This window comes from Eleutherodactylus coqui, chromosome 2 (assembly GCF_035609145.1).
Source record: "Eleutherodactylus coqui strain aEleCoq1 chromosome 2, aEleCoq1.hap1, whole genome shotgun sequence".
NCBI classification, from domain to species: Eukaryota; Metazoa; Chordata; class Amphibia; order Anura; family Eleutherodactylidae; genus Eleutherodactylus; species Eleutherodactylus coqui.
Window position 1 is genome coordinate 327,237,791 of NC_089838.1, and position 15,297 is coordinate 327,253,087.

A 15,297-nucleotide genomic window follows, 5' to 3' on the forward strand; every position below is an offset into this window, starting at 1 on the left:
CCTAAGCACCACTTCTGTCCCTAATACCGGGTGCAATGCTCTGCACTGCCGATTTTGAGAAAAAAAAAACACTGCTAGCAGCAGCCTGCACACAGGTAGATGTGGCCCTAAGAAGAACCTTTGGGGTTCTTGAAGCCTACACTAACTCCTAACGCTCTCCCTACAGCAGCACCAGCACGATAGTACTTTCCCTCAGCTAACTCACAAGGCATGTGTGGCGAGCCGCGGGAGGGGCCGACTTTTATACTCGGGTGACATCTGATCGCCCCAGCCACTCACAGCAGGGGGGTGGTATAGGGCTGGAACGTCACAGGGGGAAGTTGTAATGCCTTCCCTGTCTTTCAATTGGCCAGAAAAGCGCGCTAACGTCTCAGAGAGGAAACTGAAAGTAACCGGAACACCGCGTGGTACTCGTTACGAGTAACGAGCATCCCGAACACCCTAATATTCGCACGAATATCAAGCTCGGACGAACACGTTCGCTCATCTCTAATCAGTATAAATCGTGATGTTTTATACATTGGCTAGCACATTTGGAACCTAATGCATTTGGATATGGAGATTTCATTTCTGGTATTATTTTTGTAAAATATTGAGGTTTACCTACCAGGAAATGGTAATTAAAAGTACTCGATAATGTTCATATTAATCAAATTACGCTTGCCTTTTATTGACAGTTTAGAGACATTTAGTATCAATTAATAACATTTATTTAATAATTAAAATGCAAGATGGAAGTAAAATAAAACCTACTTTAGTCACTGCTAGTAATAAAACGCCAGTAAATTACAACATAAGAACAAGCAGGTGATAAAACAATGTGCTTACGAATAATGAATGAACTGCAAAAAGTGTATCCGCATTCTGTTTTAGTGCACAAAATTAAAACTCCAAACAGTCAGTGATATAGTTATTAGCTATAATTTAACCCCTTAATGACATGGCCTATTTTGGCGTTGAGGACCAAGCGATTTTAGGTATTTTTCCATCTCCATTTTTCAAAAGCCATAACTTTTTAATTTTTTCGTCGACGCGGCCTTATAAGGGCTTGTTTTTTGCGTGGCGAGCTGTAGCTTTTATCGGTGACACTTTTGGGTACATAGGCTATATCGTAAAACTTTTATTTTTTTTATGATAACAGGGAGAGAAAACACATCAATTCTGCCATAGATTTTTTTTTTTTTACGTTAATCATGCAGCATACATCACACACTAAATTTTTTCTGCGGGTCGGTACGGTTACAACAATACCAAAATTCTTATATTTTTTTTAGGTTTTTTTTACACTTTTTTGCAATAAAAACCCTTTTTTTTTGGAAATTCTTTTTTTCTCTATAGCTGCTTTCAAAGTCCTGTAACTTTTTTATTTTTCTATGTACAGAGCTCTATAAGGGCTTATTTTTTGTGAGACGAGCTGCCTTCTTTATTGGTACCATTTTGGGGAATGTACAGCTTTTTTGATCACTTTTATTGCATTTTTTGGGAGGCATAATGCCAAAAATTAGCATTTTGCCTCTGTTTTTTAGCTTTTTTTTTACGCTTTTTGCCGTACAAAATAAAAAGCGTGTTCAACTTTTTGTACACATTATTACGGACGCGTCATTACCCAATATGTGGGGTTTTAATTTTTTTTTACCTTTTTTTATGCTAATATTAGAAAAAGCATAAAAAAGGGGTTTTTTTTACATTTTTCTTTTATTACATTTTTATTTTCATTTTTTTTACACTATTTGAGTCCCTCTGAGGGACTTGCAGCACTGTGCCTATGATCGCTGTGATAAGGCATGGCAGAGCTACTGCTCTGCCATTCCTTATCGCTTATACAGCGATCATAGGCATAGGCAATAGAGGACGCCAGTGTCTGGTGTCCTGTTGCCATGGTGACAGGCCGCGCTCTCGCAATGACATCGCGAGAGCCGGTCGGAGACACAGAGGGAGCGAGCTCCCTCTGTGAACTCTTTCCCTGCTGCGATCTACTTAGATCGCGGCAGGGAAGGGGTTAACAGCAGGGAACGCATCTCCGATGCCCCCCTGCTGTTGCAGCGGGACGCCGGCTGTGACTGACAGCCGGCTCCTGCTGCGGGATAGCGCGAGGTCAGTCATGATCTCGCGCTATCCCGATGACGTACCGGTACGTCATTTTGCGCTAAGTACTCACCTCCTATGACGTACCGGTACGTCATGGAGCGGGAAGGGGTTAAGCTTGGAACACTTTTAGAAAGTCTTTCCTTGTTTCCAGGTTGCAAGCAGCTTCAAAACCTCCGTATCCTCAGGTCCAAGATCATGCTAGCTCATATAGAGCAGCATGCACCTCATACCACAAGTAAGCCACCTACTGTGCGACAGTTGACCACATTTAGGAAATGCTACTTTAGGACCAAGCTTGCCTTTCTCTATTGCATGAAAATACTTCCATGCTACTACGCTGTCAGTGCTCATTGGGCTAGCAATATTCTCACTGATATCAACAAGAGCTTCCAGAAATGGAATTGGCTCAAATTCAGTCTTTCTATCTAGAGTCTTAACTTTGGAAAAGAGTCTACCAGCTGTACCACACCAGCCTTTATCTGAAGAGGTTGGTCCATCAAGCCAAAATATGATCGAATGGCTGCTCATTGATGTGAAGCCAGCAAACATACCTAAAAAGTCTTCCCGTGAGGAGTTCTTCAACACAGTGAAGCATGGCTCTCTTCCAGCCAGACGTATCATAAGTGGTATCCCTGCCAATTAGTTTGAGGCTAAGATCTATACCTCTGCAATTTAAACCAGTCGAATAATCCACTTGCAGACTGGCCAGTTTTGCTGCTCTTGTTTTGGGCTCTAATGTATAGTGAGTAAGATAGCGACCTGCAGGGCCTTCTGTAACGGTCATATGACTTTCCTTGATGGTGCATTTCCTGAAGGTGCCTGTGGTCTCATCATGCATAAGAATTAGAGTGTTTTCCTTCCTGCTATCAACAAAAAAGCCAGTGATGTTACTTTTTGTAACACTGGAATTCTCCTCTGCTCTTGAGTACTTCATAGCATGCTCTTTGGCGCGAAACACCTTCTCGCTATCACATATGAGGTGTTTCTTATCTTCACGCTGGCACACAGGCACAGAAATAATTACCGATAATAGCAAATTTTATGATGAAAATAGTCTACTTTTTTGGAAAAAAGTTGAATTTTAAGTAAATTGTGTTTTCCTGGCAGCAAAAATTGCTTCCCCCCAATTTTTTTTTACACCCAATCAACTCAGAATTTGTGAATACATAAGAAAAGTGACACACTGAATCGAACGTAAAGCATGCAGGTGCATGACATACCCTAGTCCCCAACGGGCTCAATGAGGTTCTATAAATAATACCATTGATTAATTTTTTATGCTTTCTATAAAAAGCCTTTTAATTATTTTTGTTAATTCCCTCATCGACTATTTTCTGGTTATAATTAGAGATGAGTGAGCGTACACGTCCGAGCTTGATACTCGTTTGAGTATTAGGGTATTAGTTACTCGAGACGAGCACCACGCGATGTTCGAGTCACTTCCATTTTCTTCCCAGAAAAGTTTGCGCCGTTTTCTGGCCAATAGAAAGACATGGAAGGCATTACAACTTCCTCCTGTGAAGTTCCAGCCCTATCCCACCCCCCTGCAGTGAGTGGCTGGGGAGATCAGGTGACACCCGAGTATATAAACTGGGGTCGGCCGCGGCTCGCCACAGATGCATGCTAAGAGACATTAGGGAAAGTGCCGTCCTGCTGTAGCTGCTATAGGGAGAGTGTTAGGCTGTTATCTTCGTCTTCAAGAACCCCAATGGTCCTTCTTAGGGCCACATCTGACCGTGTGCAGTACTGTTAAGGCTGCTTTTAGCAGTTTTGTACTTTTTTTTTTTTTTTTTTGTATATCGGGCGTGCAGACAATAGCGTCCTCAGTCTGCAGTCATTTTACTGAGTATAGGGGCAGTACTGGTGAGGCAGGGACAGTGGTACAGGGAAAGAGATATACTGGCTTTATAGGCAGTTGGCTTTTTTAAAAAAATTGGGAAAAAAAAATTTGGGCTGCCTGTGACCGTGTTCAGTTTACTGTGTGTCTGCTGGGGGTAGTAGTCGCTCACTATTACCCAGCTAGGTGTTACTGCAGCCTTGCGCATACTTTTTTCTGGCTGCACTGTGCTTTCAATAACCACAGTCATCCTCCATCAGGGAAATCAATATACAGGCTATATAGGCAGTGGGCTTTTTCCCAAAAATTGGGAAAAAAATACTATATTTGGGCTGCCTGTGACCGTCTTCAGTTTACTGCGTGTGTGCTGGGGGTAGTAGTCGCTCATTATTACCCAGCTAAGCCTGTGACCGTCTACAGTTTACTGCGTGTCTGCTGGGGGTAGTAGTCGCTCATTGATATCCAGCCTTGCGCATATTTTTTTCTGGCTGCACTGTGCTTTCAATAACCACAGTCATCCTCCATCAGGGAAATCAATATACAGGCTATATAGGCAGTGGGCTTTTTCCCAAAAATTGGGAAAAAAATACTATATTTGGGCTGCCTGTGACCGTCTTCAGTTTACTGCGTGTGTGCTGGGGGTAGTAGTCGCTCATTATTACCCAGCTAAGCCTGTGACCGTCTACAGTTTACTGCGTGTCTGCTGGGGGTAGTAGTCGCTCATTAATATCCAGCCTTGCGCATATTTTTTTCTGGCTGCACTGTGCTTTTTAATAACCACAGTCATCCTCCATCAGGGAAATCAATATACAGGCTATATAGGCAGTGGGCTTTTTCCCAAAAATTGGGAAAAAAATACTATATTTGGGCTGCCTGTGACCGTCTTCAGTTTACTGCGTGTGTGCTGGGGGTAGTAGTCGCTCATTATTACCCAGCTAAGCCTGTGACCGTCTACAGTTTACTGCGTGTCTGCTGGGGGTAGTAGTCGCTCATTAATATTCAGCCTTGCGCATAATTTTTTCTGGCTGCACTGTGCTTTCAATAACCACAGTCATCCTCCAACAGCGAAATCCATATACAGGCTATATAGGCAGTGGGCTTTTTCCCAAAAATTGGAAAAAAATGCTATATTTGGGCTGCCTGTGACAGTGTACAGTTTACTGCGTGTGTGCTGGGGGTAGTAGTCGCTCATTATTACCCAGTTAAGCGTTACAGCAGGCTTGCGCATAATTGTTTCCTGGCTCTGCTGTGTCCGTTACATGATCGCCGTCATCCCGCCAGAGGGAAAGAGTATACATATATACGCTGCATACGGTGTCTGTCTGGTTTTTCACCTCACCATTTTAAAAAATTGAAGCAAAATACTTAAGGCCTACCACTGGCCTTTGGCCACTTGACTGGTTCTTCGCTGTGAATTCCAGTAGCTCAGTCATACGCACCTAGGTCTCACTACAGACTTGCGCATAATTGTTTCCTGGCTCTGCTGTGTCCGTTACATGATCGCCGTCATCCCGCCAGAGGGAAAGAGTATACATATATACACTGCATACGGTGTCTGTCTGGTTTTTCACCTCACCATTTTAAAAAATTGAAGCAAAATACTTAAGGCCTACCACTGGCCTTTGTCCACTTGACTGGTTCTGCGCTGTGAATTCCAGTAGCTCAGTCATACGCACCTAGGTCTCACTACAGGCTTGCGCATAATTGTTTCCTGGCTCTGTTGTGCGTTCCGTAAGCGAAGTCAGCCTCCAACCACAGGCCAATAAGCGGCACATTTAATTACAGCGTTCTGTTTCTGCTCTACTCGTAATACACCATGATGAGGGGTAGGGGTATGCCTAGAGGACGTGGACGCGGGCGAGGACGCGGAGGCCCAAGTCAGAGTGTGGGCACAGGCCGAGCTCCAGGTCCAGGTGTATCGCAGCCGACTGCTGCGGGATTAGGAGAGAGGCAAGTTTCTGGGGTCCCCAGATTCATCTCACAATTAATGGGTCCACGCGGTAGACCTTTATTAGAAACTGAGCAGTGTGAGCAGGTCGTGTCGTGGATGGCAAAAAGTGCATCCAGCAAACTATCCACCGTCACCACCCAGTCTTCTACGCCGTCCACTGTTGCATCCCTGAATCCTCTCGCTGCTGCTCCTCCCTTCTCCCAGCCTCCTCCCTCCCAGCAAATGACACATTCAGAAGAGCAGGCAGGCTCCCAGGAACTGTTCTCGGGTCTCGGCCTTGAGTGCGAAAAAATAGATCGTCTATCACCTGAGGAGTTTCTCATGACCGATGCCCAACCTTTGGAAAGTTCCCGGGATCCGGGTGAGGAGACTGGGGACTTCCGGCAACTGTCTCAAGAGCTTTCAGTGAGTGAGGAGGACGATGACGATGAGACACAGTTGTCTATCAGTGAGGTAGTAGTAAGGGCAGTAAGTCCGAGGGAGGAGCGCACAGAGGATTCGGAGGAAGAGCAGCAGGACGATGAGGTGACTGACCCCACCTGGTTTGCTAAGCCTACTGAGGACAGGTCTTCAGAGGGGGAGGCAAGTGCAGCAGCAGGGCAGGTTGGAAGAGGCAGTGCGGTGGCCAGGGGTAGAGGCAGGTCCAGACCGATTAATCCACCAACTGTTTCCCAAAGCGCCCCCTCGCGCCATGCCACCCTGCAGAGGCCGAGGTGCTCAAAGGTCTGGCAGTTTTTCACTGAGAGTGCAGACGACCGACGAACTGTGGTGTGCAAGGTTTGTCGCGCCAAGATCAGCCAGGGAGCCACCACCACCAGCATGCACAGGCATATGATGGCCAAGCACCCCACAAGGTGGGACGAAGGCCGTTCACCGCCTCCGGTTTGCACCACTGCCTCTCCCCCTGTGCCCCAACCTGCCACTGAGATCCAACCCCCCTCTCAGTACACAGGCACTACCGTCTCCCGGCCTGCACCCACACCCTCACCTCCGCTGTCCTCGGCTCCATCCAGCAATGTCTCTCAGCGCACCGTCCAGCCGTCGCTAGCGCAACTGTTTGAGCGCAAGCGCAAGTACGCCGCCACGCACCCGCACACTCAAGCGTTAAACGTGCACATAGCCAAATTGATCAGCCTGGAGATGCTGCCGTATAGGCTTGTGGAAACGGAGGCTTTCAAAAACATGATGGCGGCGGCGGCCCCGCGCTACTTGGTTCCCAGTCGCCACTACTTTTCCCGATGTGCCATCCCAGCCCTGCACGACCACGTCTCCTGCAACATTGTTAGCGCCCTCACCAACGCGGTTACTGCCAAGGTCCACTTAACAACGGACACGTGGACAAGCACAGGCGGGCAGGGCCACTATATCTCCCTGACAGCACATTGGGTGAATTTAGTGGAGGCCGGGACCGAGTCAGAGCCTGGGACCGCTCACGTCCTTCCCACCCCCAGAATTGCGGGCCCCAGCTCGGTGCTGGTATCTGCGGCGGTGTATGCTTCCTCCACTAAACCACCCTCCTCCTCCTACGCAATCTCTGTCTCGCAATCAAGATGTGTCAGCAGCAGCGCGTCCCCAGCAGTCGGTGTCACGCGGCAGCACAGCGGTGGGCAAGCGTCAGCAGGACGTGCTGAAACTACTCAGCTTAGGAGAGTAGGGGCACGGGCCCCGAACTGTTGCAGGGTCTGACAGAGCAGACCGACCGCTGGCTTTCGCCGCTGAGCCTCCAACCTGGCATGGTCGTGTGTGACAACGGCCGTAACCTGGTGGCGGCTCTGCAGCTCGGCAGCCTCACGCACGTGCCATGCCTGGCCCACGTCTTTAATTTGGTGGTTCAGCGGTTTTTGAAAAGCTACCCACGCTTGTCAGACCTGCTCGGAAAGGTGCGCCGGCTCTGCGCACATTTCCGCAAGATCAACACGGACGCTGCCACCCTGCGGACCCTGCAACATCGGTTTAATCTGCCAGTGCACCGACTGCTGTGCGACGTGCCCACACGGTGGAACTCTACGCTCCACATGTTGGCCAGGCTCTATGAGCAGCGTAGAGCTATAGTGGAATACCAACTCCAACATGGGTGGCGTAATGGGAGTCAGCCTCCTCAATTCTTTACAGAAGAGTGGGCCTGGTTGGCAGACATCTGCCAGGTCCTTGGAAACTTTGAGGAGTCTACCCAGGTGGTGAGCAGTGATGCTGCAATTATTAGCGTCACCATTCCTCTGCTATGCCTCTTGAGAAGTTCCCTGCAAAGCATAAAGGCAGACGCTTTGCGCTCGGAAACAGAGCCGGGGGAAGACAGTATGTTGCTGGATAGTCAGAGCACCCTCCTGTCTATATCTCAGCGCATTCAGGAGGAGGAGGAGGAGGGGGAAGAGACAGCTTGGCCCACTGCTGACGGTACCCATGCTGCTTGCCTGTCATCCTTTCAGTGTGTATGGCCTGAGGAGGAGGAGGAGGAGGAGGAGGAGGATCCTGAAAGTGATCTTCCTAGTGAAGACAGACATGTGTTGCGTACAGGTACCCTGGCACACATGGCTGACTTCATGTTAGGATGCCTTTCTCGTGACCCTTGCGTTAGACGCACTCTGGCCACTACGGATTACTGGGTGTACACACTGCTCGACCCACGGTATAAGGAGAACCTTTCCACTCTCATACCCGAAGAGGAAAGGGATTCGAGAGTGATGCTATACCACAGGACCCTGGTGGACAAACTAATGGTAAAATTCCCATCCGACAGCGCTAGTGGCAGAAGGCGCAGTTCCGAGGGCCAGGTAGCAGGGGAGGCGCGGAGATCAGGCAGCATGTACAGCGCAGGCAGGGGAACACTCTCTAAGGCCTTTGCCAGCTTTATGGCTCCCCAGCAAGACTGTGTCACCGCTCCCCAGTCAAGGCTGAGTCGGCGGGAGCATTGTAAAAGAATGGTGGGAGAGTACGTAGCCAATCGCACGACCGTCCTCCGTGACGCCTCTGCCACCTACAACTACTAGGTGTCAAAGCTGGACACGTGGCCTGAACTCGCGCTGTATGCCCTGGAGGTGCTTGCTTGCCCTGCGGCTAGCGTCTTGTCAGAGAGGGTGTTTAGTGCGGCTGGGGGAATCATCACGGATAAGCGTACCCGCCTGTCAACTGACAGTGCCGACAGGCTTACACTCATAAAGATGAACAAAGCCTGGATTTCCCCAGACTTCTCTTCTCCACCAGCGGACAGCAGCGGTACCTAAACTATACGTAGGCTGCACCCGCGGATGGAAGCATCGTTCTCTATCACCATAAAAAATGGGGACCTTTTAGCTTCATCAATCGGTGTATTATATTCATCCTCCTCCTCCTGCTCCTTCTCCTGAAACCTCACGTAATCACGCCGAACGGGCAATTTTTCTCCCGCCCACAAGGCTCAGTCATATAATTTTTGTAAACAATTTTTTTACGTTTCAATGCTCATTAAAGCGTTGAAACTTCCACGTGAACCAATTTTTATTTAAACTGGGCTGCCTCCAGGCCTAGTTACCAATTAAGCCACATTAACCAAAGCGATTAATGGGTTTCACCAGCCCTCTTGGTTGGGCATGGGCAATTTTTCTCAGGTACATTAGTACAGTTGGTACACCAATTTTTGGGGGCCCTCGCCTACAGTGTAATCCAATTAATTTTTTGCCCACCTGCATTACAGCTGACGTTACCTCAGCTGTGATGGGCAATGCAATGGGATATATTTATGTTCCGCCGGTGGCTTCCTGGCACCCACCCATGCGGTGGGTCCACAGGGACTTGTAACTACATCTGTCCACTTTTAAAGAACCCCAGTCTGACTGGGGCATGCAGTGTGGGCCGAAGCCCACCTGCATTAAGCACGACATTACCTCAGCTGTGATGGGCAATGCAATGGAATATATTTATGTACCGCCGGTGGGTTCCATGGAGCCACCCATGCTGTGGGTCCACACGGAGTTGTAACTACATCTGTCCACTTCTAAAGAACCCCAGTCTGACTGGGGCATGCAGTGTGGGCCGAAGCCCACCTGCATTAAGCACGGCATTACCTCAGCTGTGATGGGCAATGCAATGGGATATATTTATGTACCGCCGGTGGGTTCCAGGGAGCCACCCATGCTGTTGGTCCACACGGAGTTGTAACTACATCTGTCCACTTCTAAAGAACCCCAGTCTGACTGGGGCATGCAGTGTGGGCCGAAGCCCACCTGCATTAAGCACGGCATTACCTCAGCTGTGATGGGCAATGCAATGGGATATATTTATGTACCGCCGGTGGGTTCCAGGGAGCCACCCATGCTGTCGGTCCACAGGGACTTCACAATAGAGAGTTGTACCTGCCTGTGTCTATGAATTAAAAACCCTGGTCAGGTTGGGGCATGCAGTGTGGGCCGAAGTCCACCTGCATTTAATCTGACGTTACCTCAGCTGTGATGGGCACTGCAATGGGATACGTTTATGCACAGCGGGTGGGTTCCAGGGAGCCACCCATGCTGTGGGTGCACACGGAATTCCCATTGCGGAGTTGTACCTGCCTGTGACTATTTATAAAAAAACGCGGTCTGACTGGGGCATGCAGACACCTTGACAGAATGAATAGTGTGTGGCACATGGGTTCCCCATTGCTATGCCCACGTGTGCAGCTCCAGATGGAGGTGGCACAGGATTGGATTTCTCATTGCTTCTGTACAGCATTGTGGACTATCGCCCTGCCCCTTTTATGGGGGAGGTCGCTGCCTAGCCATGCCAACCCTCTGCAGTGTGTGCCTGCTTTTCCTCTGGCAGACACACTTATAAATAGACATGAGGGTGGTGTGGCATGAGTGTGGCTGAAGGCTGCGCAGGGACACTTTGGTGTGCGCTGTGGACACTGCGTCGTGCGGGGGGGGGGGCAGCAATTAACCCAGGAGAAGTGGCAGCGGAGTGTCATGCAGGCAGTGATTGTGCTTTGTTGGAGGTGGTGTGGTGCTTAGCTAAGATATGCCATGCTAATGAGGGCTTTTCAGAAGTAAAAGTTGTTGGGAGGGGGGGGCCCACTCTTGCCGGTATTGTGGCTTAATAGTGGGACCTGGGAACTTGAGATGCAGCCCAACATGTAGCCCCTCGCCTGCCCTATCCGTTTCTGTGTCGTTTCCATCACTTTCTTGGGTTTGCAGATTTTCACAAATGAAAACCTTAGCGAGCATCGGCGATATACAAAAATGCTCGGGTCGCCCATTGACTTCAATGGGGTTCGTTACTCTAAACTAACCCTCGAGCATCGCGAAAAGTTCGTCCCGAGTAACGAGCACTCGAGTATTTTGGTGCTCGCTCATCTCTAGTCATTACCTTGTTGCATCATTCATCATCTCTTCAGCTTGCTGTTAATTGTAAAATGTTTTGATCAACTTCAGAATTTATTGTTCCCTCAATGATTGCAAGGCCGTCTCTACAATGCTTGGATGAGGTTTTGGTGTTGGTGCACTGTATTCTTTTCCTCCTAACATAGTGCTGTGTATTTGTGCTAAAAAGTTCCACATTTGTCCCATCTGTCCATAGACCAACAAAAGCATAGGGAACATTCAGGTAGTCTTGGAAAATCTTATAGTAGGTTAAGGATGCGCCAAGTAAATTGAGTAGGTGAGTTTAATAATTGGACAGTCAAACACTCACCTGGTGCACAGCGAGGTAAATCTGACAAGACGTACCTCGCTGACACCTGTAGTCCAGGGAGGCTTGAAGCAGGTACTTTCAGTCCCAAATCCGTGGATGTACGGGGAGCCGCAGACATATATCAAGTAACACCAATATGGGTGCTTGCAACAAAATCTAGTAAACCGTAGAAATAAAGGATGTTCGCGCTCACGGGAAAAAAAGTATTTTTAAACTCTAATACATTTTATTAAATTATTAGTGACAGAGCAATGCGTTTCGGCGATGGCATGTCGCCTTTCTCAAGCTCATCGTATACAAATAACAAACACACATATTAAAGGATGTTATATCAGTTCAAATGTTATACTGATCGGTATAATTATAATAAACTATTAACTATACAGCATATTTACTAGAAATATCTGTAAATAAAATTATGCAAAACATATAAATCATAAAACTTAATGTAACCAAAAATAATATAGCAAGCATAAATCCCTAGAATATAATTAGATCAAATCAACACTAATTACGTTTAAAATTAGAGATGAGCGAACGTACTCGTCCGAACTTGATGCTCGGGCGAATATTAGCGTGTTCGGGATGCTCGTTACTCGTAACGAGTACCACGCGATGTTCCGGTTACTTTCAGTTTCCTCTCTGAGACGTTAGCGCGCTTTTCTGGCCAATTGAAAGACAGGGAAGGCATTACAACTTCCTCCTGTGTTGTTCCAGCCCTATACCACCCCCCTGCAGTGAGTGGCTGGGGAGATCAGATGTCACCCGAGTATAAAAGTCGGCCCCTCCCGCGGCTCGGCTCAGATGCCTTGTGAGTTAGCTGAGGGAAAGTCCAGTTGTGTTGGAGTTGCTGTAGGGAGAGTGTTTGTAGTGAGTGTAGGCTTCAAGAACCCCAACGGTCCTTCTTAGGGCCACATCTACCCATGTGCAGTCTGCTGTTAGCAGTGTATATATATTTTTTTTTTTTTCAAAATCAGCTGTGCAGAGCATTGCACCCTGTATTAGGGACAGAAGTGGTGGTTAGGCAGGGAGAGTGTTAGGAGTGAGTGTAGGCTTCAAGAACCCCAACGGTCCTTTCTAGGGCCACATTTAACCGTGTGGAGTACTGTGCAGGCTGCTGTTAGCTGTGTTGCATTTTTTTTTCCTCAAAATCGGCTGTGCAGAGCATTGCACCCTGCATTAATACTACAGGGACAGAATTGATTAGGCAGGGCCAGAAGACATATATTATTCATTGAATAGACGAAGTGGGCCTTTCCTTTTAAAAAAAAAGGGAAAAAAGTATATTTGGCCTGCCTCTGACAGTCCTCGGGGCTCTGGGTACGCCTGTGCTGCGTGGAGAACGTAAAAAAATCAGACGCAACCAGCTACGTTTTACAGCAGGCTTGCGCCACTTTCTTTCCTGCCTGGGAAATTCCTTGCTCAGCTGTAGTTAATAACTCTGCAACACTAAAGTTCTGTGACACATTTGCAGGGGCACAACACAGTTATTAAATTTATTATTCATTGAATAGACGCAGTGGGCCTTTCCTTTTAAAAAAAAGGGAAAAAAGTATATTTGGCCTGCCTCTGACAGTCCTCGGGGCTCTGGGTACGTGTGTGCTGCGTGGAGAACATAAAAAAATCAGACGCAACCAGCTACGTTTTACAGCAGGCTTGCGCCACTTTCTTTCCTGCCTGGGAAATTCCTTGCTCAGCTGTAGTTAATAACTCTGCAACACTAAAGTTCTGTGACACATTTGCAGGGGCACAGCACAGTTATTAAACTTATTATTCATTGAATAGACGCAGTGGGCCTTTCCTTTTAAAAAAAAGGGAAAAAAGTATATTTGGCCTGCAGGCTTGCGCCAATTTATTTCCTGCCTGGGAAATCAAATCACTGGTAATACAGCATGCTGAGGGGTAGGGGTAGGCCTAGAGGACGTGGACGCGGCCGAGGACGCTGAGGGCCAAGTGAGGGTGTGGGCACAGGCCGAACTCCTGATTCAGGTGTATCGCAGCCGACTGCTGCGCGATTACGAGAGAGGCACGTTTCTGGCGTACCGACATTCATCGCACAATTCATGGGTCCACGCGGGAGACCTTTATTAGAAAATGAGCAGTGTGAGCAGGTCCTGTCGTGGATGGCAGAAAGTGCTTCGAGCAACCTATCGTCCACCCACAGTTCTGCGCCGTCCACTGCTGCAAATTCGAATCCTCTGTCTGCTGCTCCTCCTATCTCCCAGCCTCCTCACTCCACTACAATGACACCTGCTCAGGAGCGGGAAGACTCCCAGGAACTGTTCTCGAGCCCCTGCTCAGATTGGGCAGCAGTGGTTCCTCTCCCACCAGAGGAGTTTATCGTCACTGATGCCCAACCATTGGAAAGTTCCCGGGGTCCGGGGGATGAGGCTGGGGACTTCCGGCAACTGTCTCAAGACCTTTCAGTGGGTGAGGAGGACGATGACGATGAGACACAGTTGTCTATCGGTGAGGTAGTAGTAAGGGCAGTAAGTCCGAGGGAGGAGCGCACAGAGGATTCGGAGGAAGAGCAGCAGGACGATGAGGTGACTGACCCCACCTGGTTTGCAACGCCTACTCAGGACAGGTCTTCAGAGGGGGAGGCAAGGGCAGCAGCAGGGCAGGTTGCAAGAGGCAGTGCGGTGGCCAGGGGTAGAGGCAGGGCCAGACCGAATAATCCACCAACTGTTTCCCAAAGCGCACCCTCGCGCCATGCCACCCTGCAGAGGCCAAGGTGCTCTAAGGTCTGGCAGTTTTTCACAGAGACGTCTGACGACCGACGAACAGTGGTGTGCAACCTTTGTCACGCCAAGATCAGCCGGGGAGCCACCACCAACAGCCTCACCACCACCAGCATGCGCAGACATATGATGGCCAAGCACCCCACAAGGTGGGACGAAGGCCGTTCACCGCCTCCGGTTTGCACCGCTGCCTCTCCCCCTGTGCCCCAACCTGCCACTGAGATCCAACCCCCCTCTGATGACACAGGCACTACCGTCTCCTGGCCTGCACCCACACCCTCACCTCCGCTGTCCTCGGCCCAATCCAGCAATGTGTCGCACTGCACCGTCCAGCCGTCGCTAGCGCAAGTGTTTGAGCGCAAGCGCAAGTGCACCGCCACGCACCCGCACGCTCAAGCGTTAACCGTCCAGATAGCCAAATTTATCAGCCTTGAGATGCTGCCGTATAGGGTTGTGGAAACGGAGTCCTTCAAAAGTATGATGGCGGCGGCGGCGCCGCGCTACTCAGTTCCCAGTCGCCACTACTTTTCCCGATGTGCCGTCCCAGCCCTGCACGACCACGTCTCCCGCAACATTGTACGTGCCCTCACCAACGCAGTTACTGCCAAGGTCCACTTAACAATAGACACGTGGACAAGCACAGGCGGGCAGGGCCACTACATCTCCCTGACGGCACATTGGGTGAATTTAGTGGAGGCTGGGACCGAGTCAGAGCCTGGGACCGCTCACGTCCTACCCACCCCCAGAATTGCGGGCCCCAGCTCGGTGGTGGTATCTGCGGCGGTGTATGCTTCCTCCACTAAACCACCCTCCTCCTCCTCCTCCTCCTCCTCCAACGCAACCTCTGTCTCGCAATCAAGATGTGTCAGCAGCAGCAGCGCGTCGCCAGCAGTCGATGTCGCGCGTCGTGGCAGCACAGCGGAGGGCAAGCGTCAGCAGGCCGTGCTGAAACTACTCAGCTTAGGAGATAAGAGGCACACGGCCCACGAACTGCTGCAGGGTCTGACAGAGCAGACCGACCGCTGGCTTGCGCCGCT

The 15,297-nt window shown here is 49.3% G+C and overlaps 1 protein-coding gene across 1 annotated transcript in view; it reads right to left on the reverse strand.

Moving 5' to 3' along the window:
* Positions 1–2,584: 2,584 nt before the first annotated feature.
* The window catches only part of LOC136610313 (uncharacterized), a 153,278-nt gene continuing 140,565 nt past the window's right edge, over positions 2,585–15,297 (reverse strand). Inside the window, exon 6 of the mRNA XM_066589543.1 lies at positions 2,585–3,085. Within this exon, the coding sequence (XP_066445640.1) occupies positions 2,585–3,085 (501 nt within the window). The remainder of the gene's footprint in view (positions 3,086–15,297) is intronic.